The 24,424-nt window shown below is 48.7% G+C and overlaps 1 protein-coding gene and 2 pseudogenes across 1 annotated transcript in view; all 3 read right to left on the bottom strand.

The window, feature by feature from the left end:
- LOC121835503 overlaps window positions 1-11,277 on the bottom strand; it is a 76,154-nt pseudogene extending 64,877 nt beyond the window's left edge.
- LOC115319478 lies at window positions 5,318-9,457 on the bottom strand (annotated as a pseudogene).
- A 350-nt stretch (window positions 11,278-11,627) lies between the features above and the next one.
- The window catches only part of LOC120845772 (glutamine synthetase, mitochondrial), a 29,102-nt gene continuing 16,305 nt past the window's right edge, over window positions 11,628-24,424 (bottom strand). Inside the window, exons 4-6 of the mRNA XM_042289804.1 lie at window positions 14,496-14,629; window positions 12,609-12,811; window positions 11,628-11,916 (exon numbers count right to left, since the gene is read on the bottom strand). Of these exons, the coding sequence (XP_042145738.1) occupies window positions 11,628-11,916; window positions 12,609-12,811; window positions 14,496-14,629 (626 nt within the window). The remainder of the gene's footprint in view (window positions 11,917-12,608; window positions 12,812-14,495; window positions 14,630-24,424) is intronic.

Genomic DNA, 24,424 nt, shown 5'->3' on the forward strand with positions numbered 1-24,424 from the left:
AGCTGGCCCCGCCTGCAAAACGAACCATTAATCCGCTGCATTTGGTGGTTTTTTCCCGAAACGGCTGATCCTGGCGGCCACCAAGTCCTCCTTGAGTGGCCTGTCGAAGCTCTCGGTCATGCTCGATAGACGTGGTGTCTTTGCCTCGAGCTCGAACACTTCCTTGAGGGGACCAATTTCCTTGCAGACAGCCACAGCCTGAGTCACAAGCTTTGCGACATAGTCTGAAAAATAAATTTATCATTAAATATCTTTGCTCTCGGCACACTTTTAGCAACAATTTTATGATGTGCAGTTGAGTTTGATCACAAAATGTGCAGAAGTACAGGCATCTTGAGTAATCTGTGCACAGAATGTAGCCTCTTCTACCCATTTATAAGGTATGAAACAACTGTCTGTACTTGGTTTTTTACACTGATGTCTACAATGAAAAAGGAAGTTTGCAAGGCTGGCACTTGTGTCACCTCAGTTATCCATTTCCCCCTTGGCACAAGTAATTATGGCAGTGATCACATGTGAAAAAATAAACAAAAACATTGCCATTTCATACCATTTACAATTGTCGATATCGAGCAGCAGATGACATACCATCTTATCGATGACTCATGAGGCAGATGCAGTGAAGCAGACGACTTACTATATTTCCGACTCGGGAGTTTGTGCTGCAGTGACATAACGCATGTGGACGACGCTTACCATGCACTAACTTGTCCCCATAATAAAACCTAAAACAATGAAAAAAAAGAAGTAAAGGACATTGAACCGTCCTGATGGTTTGTTGTCCCGTCCCTTTTTTTTCTTAATTTTGTCGTCTCTGGTTTTATCCCGTATATCGTAGACCAGCTCACCTCTATATTAACTTCGTTTTTAACTGGCAAAGTCAAAAGTCAAATGTCAAATTTGGGGGTTTTACGTGCCAAACCAACGACGGGCATCTGGCACGCCCCAGCAGAAGACTTAGGATTAATTTGGACCACCTGGGGATCTCTTGACGTGCATCCGAAAGCTCGGTTACACGGCGCCTCCTCTGCAATAAGCCTCCGTCAGATTGCGGGCATTTCGGCCGGGATTCGAACCCGCCACATGGGTCGTCTTTAACTAACCTGCCACTAACTATGGTCTTCATAGAAATCAATCTCATGATGCTGTAACACATTCCAAACCACCAGAGAGTGGGATTCTCCCAGATTACCGTGAGTGGCTTTGGTCTTTTCGGGATGGGCGGTGTGGTGCCCTTTTCTGGCTTTCGGTGACTTCACCTTGAACTGAAGTTCACCAGCTTTGGTGACGGCCTGCTCCCTGTTTGCATTTTCGTTCCAATGCAGCGTTGCGATGCGGGTCCTACAGCAATAGGGAATGCAGTCAAACAAAGTGTAGAGCAGTTCCCACAGGTGATCTGTGCTCTGAAATGCTGCTTACTGTTTATTACGGAAATTTAGTCCCCATTTCTAGGTGTTTCTAATCATTGGGGATAGCAGTCTTTTCACTTGAGCGCGTGTTGTACTGGCAGCTTTATGTAGCATTGAATGTTACGATCACTCTGCTGAGACATACCCGCAGCTGTGGTTGTCACTGAGCGGAAAGTTCAAATAACAAATCTAGCAACACACATACACCCTCACACAGTGAGATTAGTGATCCTGAGGAATTCTGAAATGTAAAAAGAGCTCAAAAAGGTTTTCATAATATTCTACCAAATAAATAACGATGAACGATTATCACTAACTACAACAGCACATCTTAAAACGGCAAGCAGTGCATGGAGTTGCATGTCATAAAACACAGCTACTGCTTTAATATTAGCGATGTGGGCAATGCATCGGGTTCCTTTCCGAAGCATTTCCTTATGTGCATACCTGGTGAGCATTCCTTTCGTAGAAAATGCAGCAGACTTGGGTGCAAAGCTGTTCAATACGCTGTGGAACGACTCCAGCCCGTACGTCTGCGTCTCTGGAGAGAGCTGGCGCAGGTCCTTGAGCAGGGATTTGCTGGCCACGACATCTGTGAACCTAGCATGTGCAGGTGAATCTAAAACAAACAAAGCATAATCAGGACTTACTGCACAAAAATTTAATTGACCAATGCTTAGTAAGTTTACACTATTGTGTTGTTTACAGTGGATAAACTACTTTGCCACTTTTTTAAAGGCTTGACCCTGTAGTTCAGTCGGTCTATTTTATTTTCTGGTTAGTTTAAAGTAGGGGCACAGTCCAGGCAACCGTATAAGCATTCGCATACATAGCATATTCCTACAAGCTGCGCGCCACGCTGAGCTCGGCTGTGCGGCCTCTTTGGAGTCTGCCTGGGTGGGCTCTGCGGCCGGGCCACTGCGCCATGGAAAGGGCTTCTCTGTGGGGTGGCGTTCCTTGGAGCTACGCCGCGTGCCAGCCAATGGGGTGGCTGCTACAGACTACAGGCTTTTCTCCACTGGACAGGGGAATTAAGGTGCCTTTTGGTGCAGCTTCAAAAGCTGATAAAGCTGGTTTGCTCCATGGGACAGCTAATGCTCTAGCATTAATACTTTCACAATTTTCAGTGTTCACTGAAGTGCCATAGTCAAGAAATTCACATCAGAAGTGACTACTCAACAGAAAAATGTGTGGTGTGATCTTTTTTCTCTATTTCGAAGAGTCTTGCCGTGTCCGTCAGATTCTAATTAGAGTCGACTGTACTGTGACAAATCTTCAGGGACATGTGAAATGTGTTCCCACCTGGCACCAGCCAATCTCCATCTGTGTCAGGGTCATGAAGGCATTGGGCGTAGATCCCGGGGTGGTCTGCGTGGATGTCGACCACGTGCCTGGTCATGCTGGTCCAGGCCCCCACAAGCAGGTCAGGGTCGCCCTGGCTAGCTACTGCACACCAATAGAGGTGGTTCACAGCCGGCTGAACCCATTCAGCAATCGAGGCACAGTCCCGACTCTTGCTGGCTGAACTGAGGCCCTTCTTGACACCTGCAGTTTGAGGAGTGTGCAAAATTAGCACTAGCCTGTTTCATCTGCAAGAAAACATTCAAGAAAGGGAGAGAAATCATATCACTTGCAAAACGTAATCATGCGCTTTTGACCAGACCAGTCTGGTCAAAAGAATTTATATATTGTTTGGACTGTCAATACCTACTGCCCAGCACATGCCAGTACTACAGAGGAAAGCAATGGGAGTGAGTGAGAAGTACAGGAGAAAGCAATAATCTGCAAAAAGCATGGTGTCATTTCAGTTCAGATGACATATTCATTCCCAGTTTGGTCATTCAGAGGAAACATAAGTTATAGTCGAGATGTCCTCGAAGAAACAAACGAGAAAAAACTGCTCTCTCCCAATTCCCAAGCCACATCTGTTTCTGTTCTTACAATGCAAAAGTTTTTAACTGCTTGCATACATAACAAATATAGGTGTCAACAAACAGTGCAGGTTGTTTTGTTTACGTAGAGGAAATGAACCGTAACAAATGCTATTTACTTTTCGAGACATGCCAGACATCAAAGTAATGGCGGACGGCTGGCTCCTTCTCCCGCATGTGCTTAGCGATGGATCGGTGTCTATCCGTTGTCAGCGACTGCACAGTCAGCTCCTTCTCCTTTGCGAAGGCCAGGCACCTGATGAGGCCTTCCTTCTCCATGAGGCCGCTGCTGCGAACCGCCTCAGACTGTAATCAGTGGAAAGTGGACCATGTTATTCCCAGAAGCTGCAGGGATTATCCTGCACATACACGTACAGTAAACTCTTACTTGAGCGAATGTTGGTTTAACAAATTTTAGAATAACGAACTTTAAAAAAATCCACGGCAGGTTTCCTGTGCATTCTATGCAAAAATGTTTCAGTTAAACGAAAAACGAATGTCGGAACAGCAAATATTTCAGATCAACGAACTTGATCGGTGAACCCAGGATTATTTTTGCAATCAGTTCAACGAAGTTTTGTGATCTGCAGTGCTGGCGTAGACGATGCCTGCTGCCCCGCCACTATCGCCTCTGGAGCGGCTTTTGAATCCATGTATGCCGTGCCCTATGCTGTTCCATGTTCAGTTTAGTGAACTTTCAGCTAACTGAACCATTTCCTTGGGCTCCTTGAAGTTTGCTCAAGTGAAAGTTTAGTGTATGAGTTATTCTGCAGCATTACCAGTCTGAAAGGGGCACTGACACTCCAAAGGTTGTACCTTTTTTTATTGTCTAAAACGATAAAAATTGTAGTCGTAACCACGCAAAAAAACATTGCATTGAAAAAAAAAAAAATGTTTTTCACGCGTGCATATTTTTTTAAATTTTTTGTCGTGTTTCTCTCTTGCTCCTCACCTCCTCGCTTTTTTCGATTGGCGGCATCAAAAATCATGAAATTAAGAAGCTTTGTAGGCGACATTTCTATAACATTTCATAACGCCAATCGTAAAACATGTTTTTGAACGCTGTTCTGAACGCACTACGGCCGTTCTTTTTGAAATACCAAAAATCAAAGTCTGGTGTGAAGTCGCCTCCTGGATTTTTGTCCTCCCTCGAAAAACATGGCGGCGCTCGACGCATGTAGCAGAGGGTGATTGGTGAGTTGGGGAATCTGACGAAGCGGTCTTTTTTATGTGCCTGAAAACCTTTCAGACTTCGAAAAGGAAATCGTCAAATAGTCAAAACAACTGGGTTTAGTGTTTCTGTATCATAGTTTCGGTTGTGACTCTGCTGGCAGCGTCTTCTGCTCGCAGCGATAGGCAGCACAGCACGCACGCAGGAAACCATTTTCCCGGTGTGCCGGCGCCCTTTTCCCCCGCCCTCATCACCTCCTAGCTTTGGGTCGCAGCAACATTCGGCGGCAACGCAACGGCGTTTCAGAGCGGAGGGGCAAAGGCAATAAAGAAACTCGACTTGCAGGACCCCTCAATAGTTGACGACACTCCACTACCACGGATCGCGAGGAAACTTAAAATTCGACATTTGGAAATACTTTTTTTACTTCACAAATACTGAATTCCCAAGTTTCGAATTTGGAGGGTAATGTCCAGGCATCGTTTTCAATTGTTTCGGATAATAAGAAAAAATATTATTTTGACGTGTCAGTGCCCCTTTAGGCTATTTTCTTCCTGAAATAGAAGGGCTCCAGACTCCTGACACCAGACAGCAAGTTAATTTAACAGCTTAGCACCAATTGTGACCATTGCTGTACATGTTAGTAACAGAATTATTTGTTCAAAATGCATGGTTTAGCAATAAGGAGGATGAATCTGGTCCTCACCTCTCCCACCTGAACCTGCTCGAAGTGCAAGATTTTGTTGAGACCAGGTACATGCAGGGAGTATGTCAGGTACTTTGCGCAGTAACCAGGGGAGTCGCACCTCCCGTCGCCGGCAAGATCAAGGGGCTGGTCGTGGAGCTCCTCCAACAGCTTGCCCTGCTCGTCCATCCACACCTGTGGAAGACAATACTAGAATGTTTGATACTGGCCAAAGCACTGTGGTGAAACACTGCATTTAAATGTAAAAGCATGTAAGATAAAGCTCATCAGATGGCATCATGTAATCACCTGCTCAACAGCGGGAACCAAAATGGCTCGCTGGTAGTTGAAGTAGGTCTTGCTACAGATGACTTGCACATTCATCAGACGGAGCAGGCGCAGAGTGTTGGTTGGAGAGGCCCCCGTGAACAGCACAAGCGCCGAGATGAGGAGATTCCCGAGAGCCCTGCCGTTTATGGACGGCTGGCTTTCCCAGCGATGCGAATGCCCAGTCGGGCAAGACGTGCGCACTGTCAGTAGTGTGCCAGTGGCTCTCATAGACACGCTGCAGGGGCGGTAGCATGTCTGGCACACCGCAAACAACTCTCGCAGGCAGCTGCCGAAGACGAGGAACTTCCGTTCATTGCATCCTGGCTCTCCGCAAAAGGTTCCTGCATTGCTGTAAATGTTACAAATGCATAATGTTTGACAGCCGCTTCTCTGCTCTGACTGAGCAACAAAAAACTGAGCTATATTGCCTCATTCACATCTGAACCATCTACTGATACATTTTGAGGGACATCCTGTACAAGGCAACCCCTGTTATAACGAACTACAATATCATTTAGCGAAATGTTTGTAAAAATTTAAACTCTTACTAGAGTCTGATGGTGTCAATGTGTGCATACATTAGCATGTGACATATATGCACCATGGTAGTAATCGTTCCTAACTGTTCTTGCCCAGAAAGATCAATTTTGTGGTGTGAAACATGCACTTGAGAAGGTAAGCAACCAACTGGAAAGCCGCTACAGTAGAGGTCTGCATGGGCCAATATTTAAAAGCCTGGCCCAGCCCTTGCTCCCGGTCACTTGGGCCCGGAACCACCCGTGGCCCACTATTGATTTCCAAGTCGGCCCAGCCCGGCCCGACGCTAATCTTCATGGGCTTGCTGAGGCCCCCTCTATTTTAGCCCAGTGTGAATAGCTCACAAATTACATGGCATGGCAGCTGGCTTGACACTGCTACACATATGTTGATTACGATACCCAAAAGTCAATGGAGTAAACATATGTTGTTTTTTTCTTGTTTTTTGCTGCTATCATTAGTTGGACCAATCTGCGGGCCTAGGCAGCTCGTTAGGAAAAATCACCCCAATCGTCCTTTTCTGCAACCAAACCCGAGCGGAAAGGACAGAAACAAAAAAATGACAAGCACCAGTAAACAGAACCACATGTCGAAGTTGAAAAGGAAGAGAAACGTCGCGAATGGTTTGGACGAAAGACGGACAAATTTCTAAATTGCCCACTTTCCCCGAGTACAACCGAAAAGAAAAAAAAATGTTTCCATCTTTTGCAGTGGTTTGCAAGAAATTGTTTAGAATAAGCACCCTTCAGGGGAACCTCTTCACCGATATTGTGGATGCACACACTCATATGTACGGATGGTTTACGCTTGCAAGGGTGCATATTGTGCAGGCGAGGTGCATATGTGTGCGCGCTCATGTGAATAAGTGATCGTACGCAGCGGCGCCGCCTGTGACGAAAAGAAACGCCGTACCTCTAGTGCTTTGGAAAGGCATCCACTGCAGCGGCTGCACACACCGAACCGTACAAAAACATGCTGAACCAAAATTTTGGGTGGAAATTCTTGACCGCAATGGCATACATAGCATGTCCTTTTCTTCTAAATGACGTTGTTTTGAGTGAGAAGGCGTATAAAATTGAATAAACACGAAAAATACAATTTTACGCAACCCCTGGTGAGCGTCGTGGAAAGCTCGCCTCGTGACGTGCGCATTCTCATTCGCCTCAAGAGACAGACGGAGCCAAGCCAAGCCAGGCGCTAAGCCGGGTGGCGTTTGTTATTGTTAGTATCAGCCGCTTTGAGAACAGCCACCGAGCGAAGAATCAAGGCCAACGAACGAGGAGAATGCGCGGAGGCACCAGGGGCGCTGGGGGCGCCAAGAATGCGCACGTCAGTTTTGTTACGCCTGCTCTCAGAAGGACTCGCTCGCTCGGCCGAGGATTCGCTCTTAATTCAAAGAAATACAATAATTCGGGCCCCATCCGTCTGATTGAATATCGTTTTTAGGTACAGTACCATCCCGTGAAGCCCGCTCGAGCAATAATTATGAGATTTCAAATATCGGTTCAGCATCCCTTTCAGCATTTGAGTCTGCCCTACTATGGTTCCTCTCACAACCCCCAAACTTCCAAAACACACTGCTGCTAAAAAAATGAAAAAAGTAATGGCTGGCTTGGCCCATTTCGGCCCGCCTTGTAGACTTGAATGTAAGGCCCGTACCCGGCCCGGGCCCTTCATGAAAGTAGCCAAGAAACCTGAGCCCGGCCCACAAGCTGGGCAGACCCGTACCTGTGCAGCTCTCTACCCTACAGGGGCAGCTGATTTGATGTAATGCAAGTCATATATAAGTAGAGCACACCACAATTACAAGGCGATGCTGATGCTACAAAATATAACTGAAATCAAAATAGCTACACAGCGCGACCCTGTTAGCACGAACAACGGATCGGTAGGTTTTTTTTTGTTTTTCCTCTTAGAACTGAAAAGTTGTATGTAGTCCAAACTACTAGTGCGGTGGAATTTGGGGCATAAACTTGGGACATGAAATTGGGTGCAGCCAATACAATTTCGAAGTAAAGTGAAAAGAGGTACCGATGCTGCGTTTGCATTTTTACAGTGTGGCATCGGTGTTGTGTTCACACTTACGACATGACGCAATGTGCATGTTCGCTCTAATTTAGGCCTCATCCAAGGGGAAAACCACTCTTACTCGACAAAGCCATCTTTGCTGAATGGCTCATACAGGGGGTCGTCGTCGTCCTTCTCTTCCTCCTCCTCTTCCTCTTCGTCGTCATCCTCCTCCTCCTCGTGTGAATGACTTGGGACTGGGCTAGTGGCAGGTGCCAGGACTGTCCCTTGTGGTGGCACTTGAGGGGCAGTGGTGGTGGCCGTGGTGGTTGTGGGGAAGGAGGCAGATACAGCAGCAGTGGTGGTGGTGGTACTGATGCTGGCAGTGGCGCTGCAACTGCCAGGTAGCTCCAAAGCTTCTGTCTGAACGTGGTGGCTAGTGACGCCTCTGGCATAGGAGTTTGCCTGCGTGCCTAAAGGGAGAAGAGATGTTCACATATCCGGTTCCTCATATGCTCGGCTCAGTACAAGCTTCTGCAAAATGACATTCTGGCACGCACTACATTTTGTACATCTGATATTACAATTAACAGCAATCTAGATCTAGAAAGTAAAATACAACGAAAAAAACAAATAAGACGAAGATTAACCAGGGCTGTGAGTCTGTATCGAATGTATTTTACGATGTGACGCCGAGCACGATGTGACGCCGAGCACGCCGAGCACGAGGGGTCTTTTTCATCCCTACCGACTGATCTTTTTCCCAGCCTTGGATCCGTTCCCACAGAACTGTCTTTCAAAACAGCCGGGGTCGGAACCTGCGGCTTCTCTTGCGGGTCGGCCTGAACCGCTGCATCGCTTGTCGTCGGTCGGTGACGGCAATGGCAGTCGTGCTCACAAGGTGCATTCCCTTCGAAGCCCAGCTCCTCAATCGGGTCATCGTCCTGCGCAATCGGAAAAGTTTCGTAAACCTCTGCTCTAAAGGTTCCGAATGCCCATGTCTACCGTTCACTGAAATAAGAGCGCCACTTACAAGAAGTTTTCGGCGTTTTGACGTTGGGTCCTCCATTGAAGGGATGTTACGCTTCACAGTGGGGGGAAGTCGAAGGGAAGGAACTGCGTCGGACTTGAGAAGAGCTCTCTTCACAGTCTGCCCGGCATCCCGAAGGACGCTTCCTATACGCCGGTAATCGCGGTCGCCGTCGAAGTGTTCGGAGCACACGCGCACCCCTGCCTGACCGGGATCCTCTCTATCGATGCGCCGACACCACTCAGCTCTGAGACGTTCCTCACCCGGCAAACGATGGAACTGGATGTTTTTGAATTTAATCATAGCAGCGGTTAGACACCGGTTGGGACAATGCGGAACACCGCACGCGCTCGGCATCGTCGATGTGATCGAGGCAACGTGGGTGCCGAAGTCGAACACGAGACACCAGAAAAAGATAGTGCGACCACGCCTGGAAGTCCACACGCGGACGGTTTTTGTGGAACTCGAGTAGATGGCGCCACTGAAACTCGAAAGACTACATTTTCTTTGATAATACTATACTTAGACGCGTTTATTTACACTGAAGTGGCAAAATTTATCAAAAGTAATCCTTATATTTCGCTCGTAATTGCACAACTTAAACTTATTTTGAAATCTTTTTCACAATTTTCACTAATTCTCCGCTGACAACAGTGGGTGTCATGCTACAGCGTGCTGCCGAACGACGTCACTCGGTGGTTCCTTCAGCTGCCGCTCGTGGCTGTAGAGGGGGGGTAGAACAACGATTTTCGCTGTGCGATTACGCGGCGAATTCACAACATTTCGAAGGAAAGAGATGTTTTCTCTATCCTCCGGGACACGATAAACAAGGTAAAAGTTACGAGAGACAAATTCTTTCAACCTGAAAATCATTGCACCGCCCCTTTAAAATGCCGACCTATGCTGGTAGGTAATCTGGGGGTCTTCAACGCACAGAAGAAGTCACATGAATGCACAAAGTAGTGAAGCAATACAACGTACCGTCAGTACAAAAAATAGAGGTTATTTACGAGGAAACGTATGAAAAGGTGCGAGGGTCAAGGAGGATGCATATTATTGCTGACGATCCTTACCGTGAGTCCAAGGAACAGGAGCAAGACGACTGCGACGATGATGAGAAAGTATGCCGACAGGAAGCAGATGGCGGCCACGAGCAGCACCATTGACAGGATGTTGGTCAGATTCATCGACAAGAGGAAGGGCACCTCCTTGTCTATAAGGTCGATGTCGCGGCTAAACTTGAAACAAACCAACACTCATCTCCAGGGTCCCGTCAGCCGGACTCATCGTCAGATCTCACCTACATGAAAGTAGAGTTACGTACGCGTCACATAGTACTGTTGAACGTCGATCATCCAGGCGACCGCCATTTTTATAGGTCGTGAAAGTTGCGAACATATACTGCATCACAAAGCAGTTAGAACACCAATAATTGATTATCACCTTAGTACCTTCACCAGTTTCTGCAATGAGATCACTCCAATAGGCACATGGTAAAGGTGGCAAAAACAAAAGGACGCCCTTTGTTATTGGCTACACGAGATACCAATGATTGAAATTCGGATGGATACGCGTGAAGTAGACGTGGTGCGATGGTTTTCGCCACAACATAAAAAAAGGGCCCGTGTGCACTTTCTTGCAAAACGTGGAAACAGCCAAGCACGAAGAACATTAGAAGGGTCCCAGCATTTGACGTAGCTCCAAATCCTTCCTTTATTTGCGTACTGTAGTTCAACACATTCTGTAGAAAACACGGCAAATTCCGCCAGTTAGTAAACGTTGTACCGTCTCCAACAGTTTGCTGAGGCAGTTTAGCGGCCGTGCAAAACTAGTGTTTGCCTTATGCATTTTAGTTTTAGAAGGAGTATAGAGAAAAGGTTAATTTATTCCTTCCCCCCAAGCAAAGTGGGCCTGCCTAAAGTGAACCCTTCAGAATTGCCCGAGACTGCATCGTTGAACGGGTCGTTCATACTGTTGTGGGTTGTGCATGATGGGGACGAACAGCTCATAGAACGCGGATGAAGACACAAATATGACAGAACACTGCTGTACTTGTAGCTGAAATTTAATAACCGGTAAGGCAAAATAAAAACAGAGTTAGTTAGATTTAAAGAAACCGATGTGTACAGATTCCCTAAAAAAAACACGTCGTTATTTTTTTTGCTTTTCATCTCCATCGTGGCCTGCTGTGTCCCGGTCTTTGTTAGCACGATCAGGCTATCGTCACTGAAAGGGTGAGAACGGCAGGGAGGAGTTTCAGTTGCCCCGCCTCCAGGGCGACCTTCTTACCTTCGACAACTCTTCGGCGTCTCGTTCAACTCGAGCGCGCGTGCGCAATCAAAGCACGGCAGAAGGCATGGAGCGCGTGCTGGAGGCCTAGCTTTTGAAAGAGACGCCCTGCCCTTCTCACTCTGTCAGCGATTATAGTGTACAATTTAAAAGTGCAGGTGGCGTTCAGGGTGCTTCACGGGAAATTATACGAGCAGGATGTCGTGAAAATGTTCTCGAAAACACGTATAACTTCGAGTCAGGCGTCGAGACAGACGGTTTTCGCCAGGGTCTCGGTCGCGCGGTAAGGCTCCACGTTCGCTCCCGGCCTCCTGTCTTCCAAGTAACCTCTTCGGGCTTCGACCACCAGACACGGAACGCGAATGCTGCCCAGACGCGAACATTTGTCGGCTGTGAAGTCTTCGCTAGGAGTTCCTAGCAAGCCGGCATTCAGACGTCGGCTGTTGGATTTTCCCTTCTGAGGGTCGTAGTTGGTCAGGTGCAGTTCGGATTTTACCTCCAGCTTCTTTAAAGCCTCCAGGATATACCTGCAAGGATGCCGCAGCGAAGAAGACAAGGTGTTATCAGCATTCGAATTTAGTCTCAGCATCCGGACTTAATAACCCCATTCAGATTGTCGTACAGAGTTTGAGTGATATATCAGATAAAACCTGGCCGACAAGGAACACAGAAATAGATGTAATAGACTAGTGGTTCAGAAATCGTGTACAGTTCCTCTCAAGAGTTTTCTTCTCCGAGTGTACGGGCTCATAAAGTGCTTTCCTTGCAGAATTACCCGCACCAAAAAGGCACTACGTCCGCTCCAGACAGATCAGATGTCCAAGGTCAGCACAAATTGCGCTGTTTTTTTCTATAGCATTTCCACCTTCATGCAAACCAAACTTTCCTGCTGCTGATGGCGGTATAAACCGATGCACAGACATCACAACATATTCAGCCACGAGGGCAACATGCATTATTAAATCTAATCATCTACTGGAACTAAGCTTAAATCTGTCCTTTATGCTGCAGGAAGTTCTTCTTTATTGTTTCAAGGGAAGCTACACGACCTTAAGAACTACTTCGCGCAAGTTCTCAAGAACCCCTTCACTACAAGCGTCCGCCGAGCAGTGACCCAGTCGTTCTCGAAGTTGATTTCGACAAAGACTACCCGATCACAGTTCGAATTATACTGTCAACGATAAAGAAACGCAAGAAGAATAAAAAGAAAATCGCTCACTCGAGGCCACCGTCGTCGCGCATCTGCCTGGTGCTGAAGTTGATGTGCCCTCCGGAGCCGCACAGCTCATTACTCTGGAAAGGCTTCGGATCCAGCGACACGATCACGCCGAACTCCTCGGCCACTCTGTGGAGGATGTAACGGGAGGTCCAGAGATGATCGGCAGCCTGGACCCCTGCTAGAGGTCCCACCTGGTACTCCCACTATGACCGCGTTAGCGCAGGCCAGAAGAAAAAAAAAGAACAAAACGAATAAGAACCATGTGTAGCGGCATACGAAGGCCTCGAAAGGGCCAATGGAAACAGCCTTCCGACTCCTCATGAAACAATAGAACTAGTGAACAAAAGGTAAGGGCGCAAACGTGCTGGTGGTGGTTAAACATTTCGACAAAAACCCCGAGACTGGGTCAAGAAGGGACGGAGAAACACAAAGTCAAAGTCTCTTGTGTTTCAAAATGGTGAGTTGGGCCAGTTGGTTGATAATGGAAAAAGACAAGCGCCGAAAGACCAGGACAAGGTAAGAAGACGACGACACAAGGCGCCTTGTGTCGTCGTCTTCTTACCTTGTCCTGGTCTTTCGGCGCTTGTCTTTTTCCATTTTTCTCTTGTGTTTGTCCGTCCCTTTTTGTCCCAGTCTCGGGGTTTTTGTCGAAATGTTTAACAATAGAACTGTTCGCTATGTCCAAACAGAGCCAAAGACTACGTCATACTGGCAGTCTGCAGACATTGTTTGAGGCGTGTCTCTTCCATGTATGGCGGTCCTATCAGACTGGTCATACAGAAACTATCGGGAGACATGTTCGAGGGATATACGGTGAGCAAGTCGTCTGCTTCTAGCGCACGAGTTGCGGTGGCATCAGGAAGACGCCGAGCCCTGATTGGCTCTGGTTGAAGGATAGTGGGTAGACACCGAAGCAAGCTGCTTTGAGGTCTGCTCACTATCCTTCAATCAGAGCCAATCAGAGCTCGGCGTTCTGACGTCACCAGAGCCTCTGCAGAAGAAGCAGACGAACTTGCGCTCCGCGTATGAAGCCAACATGCTTCGAACACCTCAGGCCCTTGACCGCAGATTATTCTGCCATCACGTCTGCAGTGAACGCGATGTCTTTTGTATGCTGCATGAGCGGTGTGACCGCGACTTAAAAGTTTGGATGGATGGATGCATCGTGGCTGTGCCCTCTGGATCAGGCGGTGACTTGCGCCACCTGGCAAGCAGATTCCATCATCCGGGTAGACAAGGCCAAGCGCTAAATTTAAGAAGTTACATCCTCTCTACTATTTATATTCATCGCCCTAATTTGGCTCGGGGTAGAGGCTGCGCTCCCCATCGCTATTTGGGAGTGAGCGCCATCTTCCAAAAACACTTTTTGCGCTTGTCACTGGAGGTCGCTTTTGTTAAAAAGAAATCCGGACGATGGCGCAAATTATTTTAAATAATAAAACAAACTAGGAAAAGCTTAGAGGAAGTGGGGTTAAAATCAAAGAATGGAGAGGAGCTGCGATCGAATTGGCTTATTGTACAGTTTTTACTATAAATGTTTGTATTAGGGATAATATGTTTTGGATAATATTTGCCTATTTGGCGAGCGACGAGACAAGCGACGGCGACGAGGACTCGTTTTCGCCCTGTCAGTCGCGCGAAGAGGCAATCCGCATGAAAGCGACCGGAGCAAGCGACCAAGGCGATGAGCGACGTTTTCTAAAAGTCCTAAAACCGAGCCACGCGCCGAGCGACACTGAGAAATATCCGTCGCTCGTCACTTGTCACCGTCGCTCGACTCGTCGCTCGCTAAATCGCTTACACGCGGTTCAGCCTTAAGTCAAGAAAACAAAAAAAAGGTCAATAATGTAATCCTTCCTACAAAAAAAAAAAAAACTCAATTGCAGCCGTCCCCTGAGATAAGACGACTTCCGCATTGGTGCCAGCAATTTTGACGCCAGCGTAAGCGCAGGCCTTGAGGTGGGCGTCCGAGATTTGCCTTCCAACCACGTTGCCGACGCCAACCCCACCGGAGTACGGTCCTATAAAACACTAAAAACAAAACAATGTCACAATTTACAGACGCAAAAACAGGCCGTCACGGCACCTGAACTTGGCCCTTTCAAACAATATGCACAGTACATCTAAAATTCTTTCTTTATTTCTTTTTAGAAAGGGAGGGGGGGGGGGGCGTATTGTATATCTTGAGTCCTTTTAACAATTCTAGCGGAATTTTATACTCTGTCTGGCAGACTCAGACGTAGTTCAACTACTCTACTCAAACTACTGTAGTTTAACTACTTTTCCAAGTAACTTGGTAACTTTCAATTACAACTTCTTTGGGATAATTAGTAATTTAATTTAACTACATTTTTCGGGTAACTTCTACTCAAATTACTAACTACTTCTGAAATCTAGTGCTAATTTTGCTCACCACAAAAGTTTGAATGCAGAAATAAATAAGGCTCCGGCAGAAGAAGTGGCACTCCCGAACAAGAGACCCCCTCACATAACGTACCCACGCACTTATATACTCGGCAGCCGTAGAAACTGCATCACAGGCGTGACAGCGGCTCCGGAAGCAGGGGGGCAGTGGTGGCGTCCGCCCCCCTTATGTTTTTAGAGCGCAGCTCTTAGGGGCCCGTTCCCGGCTTGAGCGGCGTCGGCGTAACCAAGGTCACCCCAAGGTCACGTGGACCCCAAGGTCACCCCAAGCTCACGTGACCCCCAGAGGTCACGTGACCCCTCCCCCAGGGTCACGTGACCCCCAAGGTCGCGTGACACCCAAAGTCACGTGACCCCCGAGGTCACGTGACCCCCCCGCCGAAGTCACGTGACCCCCCCCCCACCGAGGTCACGTGACCTCCCCGATGACATCGTCACTGATGACGTCACCGGCATCCGCATCGTCATCGCCATCATCACTGATGACGTCATCAGTGACGTCACTGATGACCTCACCGGAATCCGCATCGTCATCGTCATTATCACTGATGACGTCATCAGTTACGTCACTGATGACGTCACTGGCATCCGCATCGTCATCGTCATCATCACGGATTACGTCATCAGTGACGTCACTGATGACGTCACCGACATCCGCATCGTCATCGTCATCATCGCTGATGACGTCATCGGAGTCCGCATCGTCATCGTCACTGATGACGTCATCAGTGACGTCACTGATGACGTCACCGGCATCCGCGTCGTCATCGTCATCATCACGGATGACGTCATCAGTGACGTCACTGATGACATCATCGGCATCGTCACGTGACCCCCCAAGGTTACGTGAACTCCCCAGTTCACTTCACCCCCCCCCCCCCCAGTACACTTCCCTCCTCCTCCTCAAGAGCTGCGCTCTAACTCGGTGTTACAGGGAGTTGTAAACGGCTTTCACTTTCTTTTCACCTCTATTTTTTTCGTAGGGGTCACGCCCCCCCCCCCCCCCCCCCCGACGCTGAAGGCTGACCACGGTGAGGACAGCGCGCTCCTCGCGCAGTGCAGATAAAGTTCGCTTTTCACTCTCTCTCTCACTATGTTTCAAGCGGCGCCGGTAGATGACTCGTCGACCCTGGGCACGGCATAGACGGCTCGTGCCGCCTCATGCTTTACACGCGCAGAGCTCCAGCGAGGTTGTCGAACGTGCATAAAGACCACGGTGTACCGGGGTGTCATGGCAACAAGATAATTTTTTCGCTCTCACACAGTTTCACCGTTTGGCCGCCGGCGACACTGTGAGCCGCGGGCACGGCGGCCGCGGAACAATGCAGTCGTTCGGAAGCCCGTCGGACGAACACTATCTGATTCCTCGCGCCGCGCGTTCATCCCCGCCGTGTCCTCACCTAAAGAGTGTATCTTACACCGTGAGGCTTGACCCACAACCCTCCCTTAAAGGGGTACTCCGCCGATTTTTGAGCTACCTCAACTAACTATATTTTCTGACTCCCCGGCCTTTACCCTTTCTGGTATGCTATTTAGTATCGTGAAATTCATAATAGTTATTGCGAAATCGGCAACTGAAAATCATGCAAAAACAAACATTCAAATATACCCGCCCTTTTCAGGGCCGTGACGTCATTGGAAGTTCAGCTTGCCAGTCGGGCGAGCAGTCTAAAAAATAGAATATGGCAATCATTTGTTCCGGGATGGAGCGCGGGGACTGGAGCGAGCTTCCAAAGCATTCATTTGACACCATGAAACTGCTTCAAATCAGTTGGGAACAAATTCTACAGTCCAAAGAGTGAACCCCTGCACTTCCAATGACGTCACTTTTTCATTGTTGCCAGTAGAGACTTTCAGTTTGAAAAACACGGTGAGGACCAAAATTGTAAATTCAATAACTTCGTGAAAAAAAAATTATTTTGACCTAATATTTGGGATACTATTTTGGCGATGTTGTTTGGCGAGTTTAGCAAAATTTGAAGCAAATCGGGGACCATGAAGAAATCGGCGGAGTTCCCCTTTAATGTAGTCAGAGCAACATGCTACCGCGCCTTCCAAGCTTGAAGCGGAATAAGAAAGGACAGCGACGTTTTGTCGGGAAGAGAATTGGTAGTAAAGCTGATACCCCTGTTAATTGCTGGAGTAAACGTTTCTTCTGAGCCAGCCTTGAGGCGCGCGTATTGGTCACATCTTAATCACTGGCAGCGAGACGGGGACAGCTTAGGAAAGGCACCTTTCTAGCATTCCTTGTCATCGGAAAAAATGGCGGGGAGGAGGCCTCCCTCCGGCTCTGGATAAGCCTCCCCAAACGTAAAACCTCTTGCCGCGGGAAATTGGTCTCTGGCAGAGCGCTTCGACGAACATCATTCCGGAGCATATATCCTTGGAGGGACTGCACACTCTCTTTGACGAGTTTTGCTTGGGATCGGCTCTTTCAAGCTCGGCCATGCCAATACCGTGCCAATTAAGCGCACTGATCCCACAATGGCCGGAGAGGGTTCAGAGCTGGCCTAGCATGGGAGGCGCCCCTTGAAGTTTCTGCACGACGCCTAGACGCGAAAAGCATTTCTGCCATCCGTCAATCATTTTCGTACTTTTGTTTGGTGTGACAGGAGAGGCCACGGAAACGCTCTTGCGTGCTAGAGATTTTGAAGATCTCTTTTTGCTACTCAGAAAAGATTTCGGCTAGACAAAGGTCGCTTCCTCCATTTCGGTTTTTCCGCGCGTACGATCTTCAAAGCTGGGGGGGGGGGGGGGGGGGGGGTAATCTGCACTGCAAGGATGTGAGCCACGACCCCCCGCCCCCCCCCCCACCCCGCCCCCCCCCCCCCCCCCCGATCAGAATTGACTTCCGAAGCCCCTGCAGGCGTCCTTGGGCCAAGGTGGCGACAAGCTGCCAAAGCATAACACCGGCGCGCACGAACGCAGGAAGAGGTGCTTAACAAGTCTTGGTCGGGTATTGACCTAATCCGGTAATGACGCAGGCTCCGCACCTCAAGCTGCAACCGTGAAAGACGGGTACACTCCGAGGGTTTTTTTGTTTTTTTTACGTTGTCTGCCTTTAAGGCCCTGTTACACTGAGGCAACAGTTGGACAACTCTATCCGGCAACACGAGGAAATCGTGTTCCCGGCGACCCCTGTCACATCGCGGCAACAACAACAGTAGGGAAACATGTTGCTGCCGCCCGGCAACCGTGTTGGCCGATTTGTTGTCCGACAACCCTGTCACACCGCGCTGACTGCGGGGACAACAAAGACAACACTCCGCCATCTTGACTGTTTAGCTTCGTTCGTGTGCGGCGCGGAATCGCTGGATATGTGACTCTACAAAGTGCTAGTGCGTTCGAAGGGCCGGAAATTACCACGGTACGACATCAACCAGTGACTGTGATTATAAGACTTGGCACGGGGAGTATTTTCCACTCTTTAGTTTATCAAAATGCTCTTCATTCGCTGACAAAGCAAATAGCCCTAACCGAGGAAAGTGACATTGCTGATATACAAGGTGATTCAAGGAGAGGCCAGGTGCTTTAAATTGAGCGCAAAATTTGGTTTCTTAACCTATCGCGCTACTACTTTGTGCAGCGTTGCCCACAGATGGTGCATTTTTGTTGTAAAATTTCCAAAGAGCGAACTTACCTGAGGAAAAAGTAAAGAAAGAAAACGTCTTAGCTCCTATGGAAACATAGCGACGCCACCGGTCTTCAAACAACACGGCGCCGTTTCGCACGGGAGACAAGAGATGGCGCAACGAACGCCGCCATTGAACGAGCATACGGCGCCGAGATCAGGCGTCTTTAGCAGACGGTATTTTCGACTCAAAAGCGGCGCGCGTTCCATAGGCGGCGACAGTCGCCGAAACAAAAACAGGCAAGGTAAGAACAAGGAACTGCAGTTCCTTGTCTGCTAAAGACGCCGGCTCTCGGCGTCGTATGCTCGTTCGTTGGCTGAAGTTGGCGTCGCGACCGCTTGCGCCATCTCTTGTCTCTCGTGCGAAACGGCGCCGTGTTGTTTGAAGACTGGTGGCTTCGCTGCGTTTTCATAAGAGCTAAGCCTTTGTCTTTCTTTACTTTTTCCTCAGGCTTGTTCGCTCTTTACAAATTTTACAAAAAAAAAATGCACCATCTGTGGGCAACGCTGCACAAAGTTGTAGTGCGATAGGTTAAGAAACCAAATTTTGCGGTCGATTTAAAGAGCCTGGCCTCTCCTTGAATCACCCTGTATATGTTCGGGATTGACGCCACCGTTGAAGTGCTTCTGTCCGATTCTTTCTTTTATGCAATTCCTATTTCTACGGTAAAATTGAGCTGGCACCGGCAGCACCCCAAAGCCTCTTTTGTAGCATGGTGTTGAGCTGAACTGACGGTACTTAAAAACTGCGACACCGACACGATCGCCCTTAATAACAATTGGTTGAATAAATATTTTTCAACGCTGTTTTGCCAACCACCTGCCATGTGATCGCTTCATTCCTCAAAGCGTCCTGGACATTTTTTAAAACAAATCAGGTGTCTGGTAGCGGCTGCTTCAAAGTTCCAATCATCAACAATCATGATCAGAGTGGTCGTTTATATACTTTGATTTTTTAAACTTTCTTTTCTGGATTATTATTCTTATTATTATCAGCGGGTGAGTAGCCATACCATTTTATATGAGTAGCAGTAATGGAAGCTGGTCTCTCGGCAGTTCTAATTTCCACAATCGTTTGAGATTTCACGACTGTATCTGAGACCATTTCGAAATTCGCTTTTCGTAACTACGCAGTAAAAACATTAACAAAAATATTTTAGCTCACGCCAGCCCTAATTATAGTTAAATAACGTTTTCCAAGCTGTTGTGTCGCGCCGAAGCGCCAAAGAACAGACGCTCCCACGCAGAGCAGCAGCACACAAAGAACAAATTTAATATGGCGAAGACACATTTTACAGAGCAAAGACCAGCGCACCCTGGTGGTGAGAATAGGAACCTGTGACATTGCTTTATACATACACAACACTCCTCCACACTTACATAAAGGAACACTAGTACACCAGTCTATTTGGAGGGCGTCGAGCTCTGCTCGACCGTCGAACTTCCTGAGCAGCTAGGCCACTGCCAGCATTCAGTGGCATAGGCACCTCACATTCGCCCGGTTCATCAACACTCTCACTGTCACTCGATCCACTCTCTGAAGAGGCTGATCGGGACGAGCCCTCACTTCGAAAGCGCAAGTGATCAGCATGCACATAACGGATCTGGCTAGCCACCCGCACCAGGTATGTAACCGGACTGATTACTTTCTTTAAAATGCCTTTGGTCCAGTTTACTCTCTCCCCCCTCACATTTCTGACCCAAACTCTGTCGCCCACTTGAAAGAGTTTCGTTGGACCTCTGCGCTTGTCAGCCAGCTCCTTTTTCTTGTTTTGCTTCTCTCGTCGTGGAAGGGACGTTGCACCTGGCTTGAGCTGCGACAGTCGGGTCCGCGGAAGCCGTCCCAGGAAGAGCTCTGCAGGTGCCTTTCCAGTACTTGTGTGTGGTGTCGTCCGGTAGGCAAGTAGGAAACACGACAACTTCTCATGGATATTCCTTCTCTTCCCTTGGAGGTCGTCTTCAAGTACCTGCTTGAGCAGCGCTCGCTTGACCGTTTGCACAGCCCTCTCCGCGGCGCCATTCGAAGCCGGGTGGTAGGGTGGCGTCATGGTGTGCACCACTCCTTGATCCTTCAAGAAGTTCTTGAACTCCTCACTTCGAAACTGGGGCCTCCATCAGTCACCACTTCTTCGGGTAGTCCAAACTGTGCGAAGACAGCCATAAGTTTCTCGACTGTCTGGGGTGCGGTTGTGGAAGACATGGGCAGTACCTCAACCCATTTAGAAAAACTGTCAACCAAAACAAACAGGTTGGTTCCCGACTTGGTTGCAAAGTCCAAATGAACACGTTCAAAGACCCGCGAGGTCATCTTCCATGGCTGGAGTGGTACTGGAAGAACGTCGTTTTGGACCGCTTGGCAGATCTCGCATGACTGCATTTTGTTCTCGATCATGGCATCAATTCCGGGCCACCACACATGCCCTCTCGCAAGTTGTTTCATACGCACCATTCCTGGATGTTCTTCATGCAGGCTCTTGAGGACCGCAGCCTGTAGTGCCTGTGGAATCACGACTCTAATCCTCCAGAGTAGGCAATCTTGGTCCGTTGACAGCGTCTCCCGCCTGTGCCAGAAGGGTTGCAACCCTGGATCTTGCACGGATGTTGGCCAACCTCTCTTGGTGTGTTCAAGGACACGTTGCAGCAAGGGGTCGCTGAGGGTCTCTTTCCCCACATCATAACTTGAAAGAAGCGGTTGCTCTGTGGGTGAAAAATATTTCAACATACTTTCCTCTCCTGCAGTTGTTTTCAGAGGAAGTCTCGATAGGACATCAGCATCCCCGAGCTCCCCGCCCTTGCGGTACAGGATCTTGAAGTTGTACTCTGCAAGTAACAAGCGCCACCTCTGGATCCTCGCAGCAGCTATGGCTGTGGTAGAATACTTAGGTCCCAGGATCGACGTTAGCGGGTAGTGGTCAGTTACGAGGGTGAACGAACGCCCAAAGAGATACCGGTGGAATTTCTTGACCGCAAATATGAGTGCCAAGGCCTCTCTTTCCACTTGTGCGTAGTTCTTTTCAGCCACAGTAAGCGTCCTAGACGCAAACTCCACAGGTCTGTAGTCCCCGTTTCCCATGTCTTGTGTTAAGACTGCTCCGAGGCCGTAGCTGGATGCGTCGGCCGTCACTCGAAGTGGTAGACTAGGGTCGTAGAGGACAATTACCCCAGCACTGCACAACTGATCTTTGCTTCTGTCTACAGCCTGTTGGCATTCTTCTGACCAATGCCACTTCTTGTCTTTCTTTAAGAGTTCATAGAAAGGTCCCAGTGTGGCAGCTAAGTCTGGGAGGAAACGAGCATAAAAAGCTAGCAGCCCCACAAATGCCTTAACCTCCGTCACGTTACTCGGTGCGGGTGCCTTTTTGATAGCCTCTACCTTCTCAGGGCATGACTTTAAACCCTGGTCACTCAACAAGTATCCCAAGTAACGCACTTCGCGTACAAAAAATTGACACTTGTCCTGATTCACACAAAGGCCATGTTCCTGAAAGCGTTTCAACACTTCCAAGACTCTCTGGTTGCAGTCATTTTGGTCTACACCACCCACCAGTACATCATCAAGATAGCACGCTACCTTGGTTAGGCCCAACAAAATCTTATCCATTACACTCTGGAAAATTGCTGGTGCGCTCGAGACTCCGTAAGGCATACGTAAAAACTCAAACAATCCTAGGTGAGTGGTCACTGTGAGCAGTTTCCGCGACGCTTCGTCAAGGGATAACTGCAAGTATGCAGTCTTTAGATCCAAAATAGCAAAGATGCCACACCCCCGAAAGTTGTTGAACACCTCATCTACCCTCGGTAATGGATAGTGCTCCACCGTCACCTGTGGGTTTACGGACACACTGTAGTCACCACAGATGCGAACTTTACCCCCTGGCTTGGGAACCACAACAAGGGGTGTTGCCCATGCACTACTTTTTACAGGCCTCAAAATGCCCTGCGCCACCATTTTCTCAAGCTCACTCTCTACTTGCTCTCTAAATGCGTATGGCACCACTCTGTGTTTACAAAACACCGGTTGAGAGTTTTCTTTCAGTACAATCCTTGCCTGAAAACCCTTTATCGGCCCCACTGGACCTTCAAAGACGCTAGGGAACGACCTTTTCAGTGAGTCTGTCATCGTCTCGTTCTCAATACGACCTACGCCCGACCAGTTAATTTCTAACTGCTCGATCCAGTCTCTGCCTAGAAGAGCTGGTAGCTGGGCATTCGCGGACTTTACCACAATCAAAGGTAACTTTTCGCTAGGTAGCTCCCCGTTTTTTACATTAACGCTCGCTACACCCTTGATTGGCACTAGAGCCCCGGTGTACGTTCGGAGACGCATGTCACTCGCCTCAAGGGGCACGTGAGAAAAAAAATTCACATACATTCTTTCTGGCATCAAAGTAACTGCTGAACCAGTGTCGATTTCCATCGTCACCGGTTTTCCTTCGATTTCCAAAACCTTCTGGAATGCCGCAGACGCGTCATTCTTCCACATACAGGTTACGCTCCAAGGTCCGCGCTTGGTGTTCGAAGTAGGCTTAGGCTTGGCCCTACACACCGCCTTAGTGTGCCCCTGCTTCCCGCATTTGAAACACTTTGCTTTCGAAAACGGACACTTCTCGGAAGCATGCACGGTACTAGCGCATCTAAAACAAGGGCCTACCGTACGCTGATACTGGACCTGTGGCGATGCAGTGGCGGAAGGTGGACACCCGGAGTGTCCTCCACCATCACCTTGAACGCGGTGCACGTCCATTGAGTCCGGAACGCCGGGCTGCCGTATCTCGTCCGTTTTGCGCAGAGAAAGTTCTTTGGCCAGGCCCACCTTTAGAACTTCGTCGAAGTAATCGTCGTCAAGCTGGATGAGTGTCCGCTGTACCTCAGGGTCGCGACACCCCGCCACGAGCCGGTCCCGAAGAGCCTGGTCGAGGTAGTCCTTGAAAGCGCATGTCTGGGCGAGCTTCTTGATAGCCAAGGAGAAGTCCGCTAGGCTCTCGCCGACCTCTTGATTTCTCCAATGGAACTTCGTGCGCTCTGCAATCACTAAGCGCTTGGGCGCGTAGTGGCGTTTCAGCACCTCGGAAAGTACGTCGTACGATTTCGATACCGGCGAGTCTGGGACGAGCAAGGTTTTCAGAACCTGGTACGACGCTTTCCCAATGTAGTTCAGCAGCGTCACGGCCTTGTCTTCCGTCTTGACAGCGTTCACTCGAAGGAAAATCTCGAAGCGTTCGAGATATTCGTCGACGTCGTCCTCCTCCGGCTTGAACTCCGTGAACTTCGGCATTGTGCTGTTTGCCACGTTGTTACTCGGTTCGTTCGATCTTCCATCCCATCCTCGTCGCCATTGTTGTGTCGCGCCGAAGCGCCAAAGAACAGACGCTCCCACGCAGAGCAGCAGCACACAAAGAACAAATTTAATATGGCGAAGACACATTTTACAGAGCAAAGACCAGCGCACCCTGGTGGTGAGAATAGGAACCTGTGACATTGCTTTATACATACACAACAGAAGCCTTTATTTGAGTAAGACATTATTGATAGGGAACTAGCTCTATCATCGAAGCTATCAGTGTTGTCGTGTTGCCGGCCTCAAATTCGCTCAGCCAGCGATCAGGGCAACACAAGTTGTCCAACACAAGTTACTGCTGTTTTTGTTGCCGAAAGCCGTCATACCGAGGCAACATTTTAGTACTCGTCCATGTTTTCCAATGTTGCCGCGATGTGACAGGTTTCTCGGACAACACGGGAAGTGAGCAACAAGTTGCCCGAC

Source organism: Ixodes scapularis, unplaced genomic scaffold (assembly GCF_016920785.2).
Source record: "Ixodes scapularis isolate PalLabHiFi unplaced genomic scaffold, ASM1692078v2 PGA_scaffold13__105_contigs__length_92229423, whole genome shotgun sequence".
Classification (NCBI taxonomy): Eukaryota; Metazoa; Arthropoda; class Arachnida; order Ixodida; family Ixodidae; genus Ixodes; species Ixodes scapularis.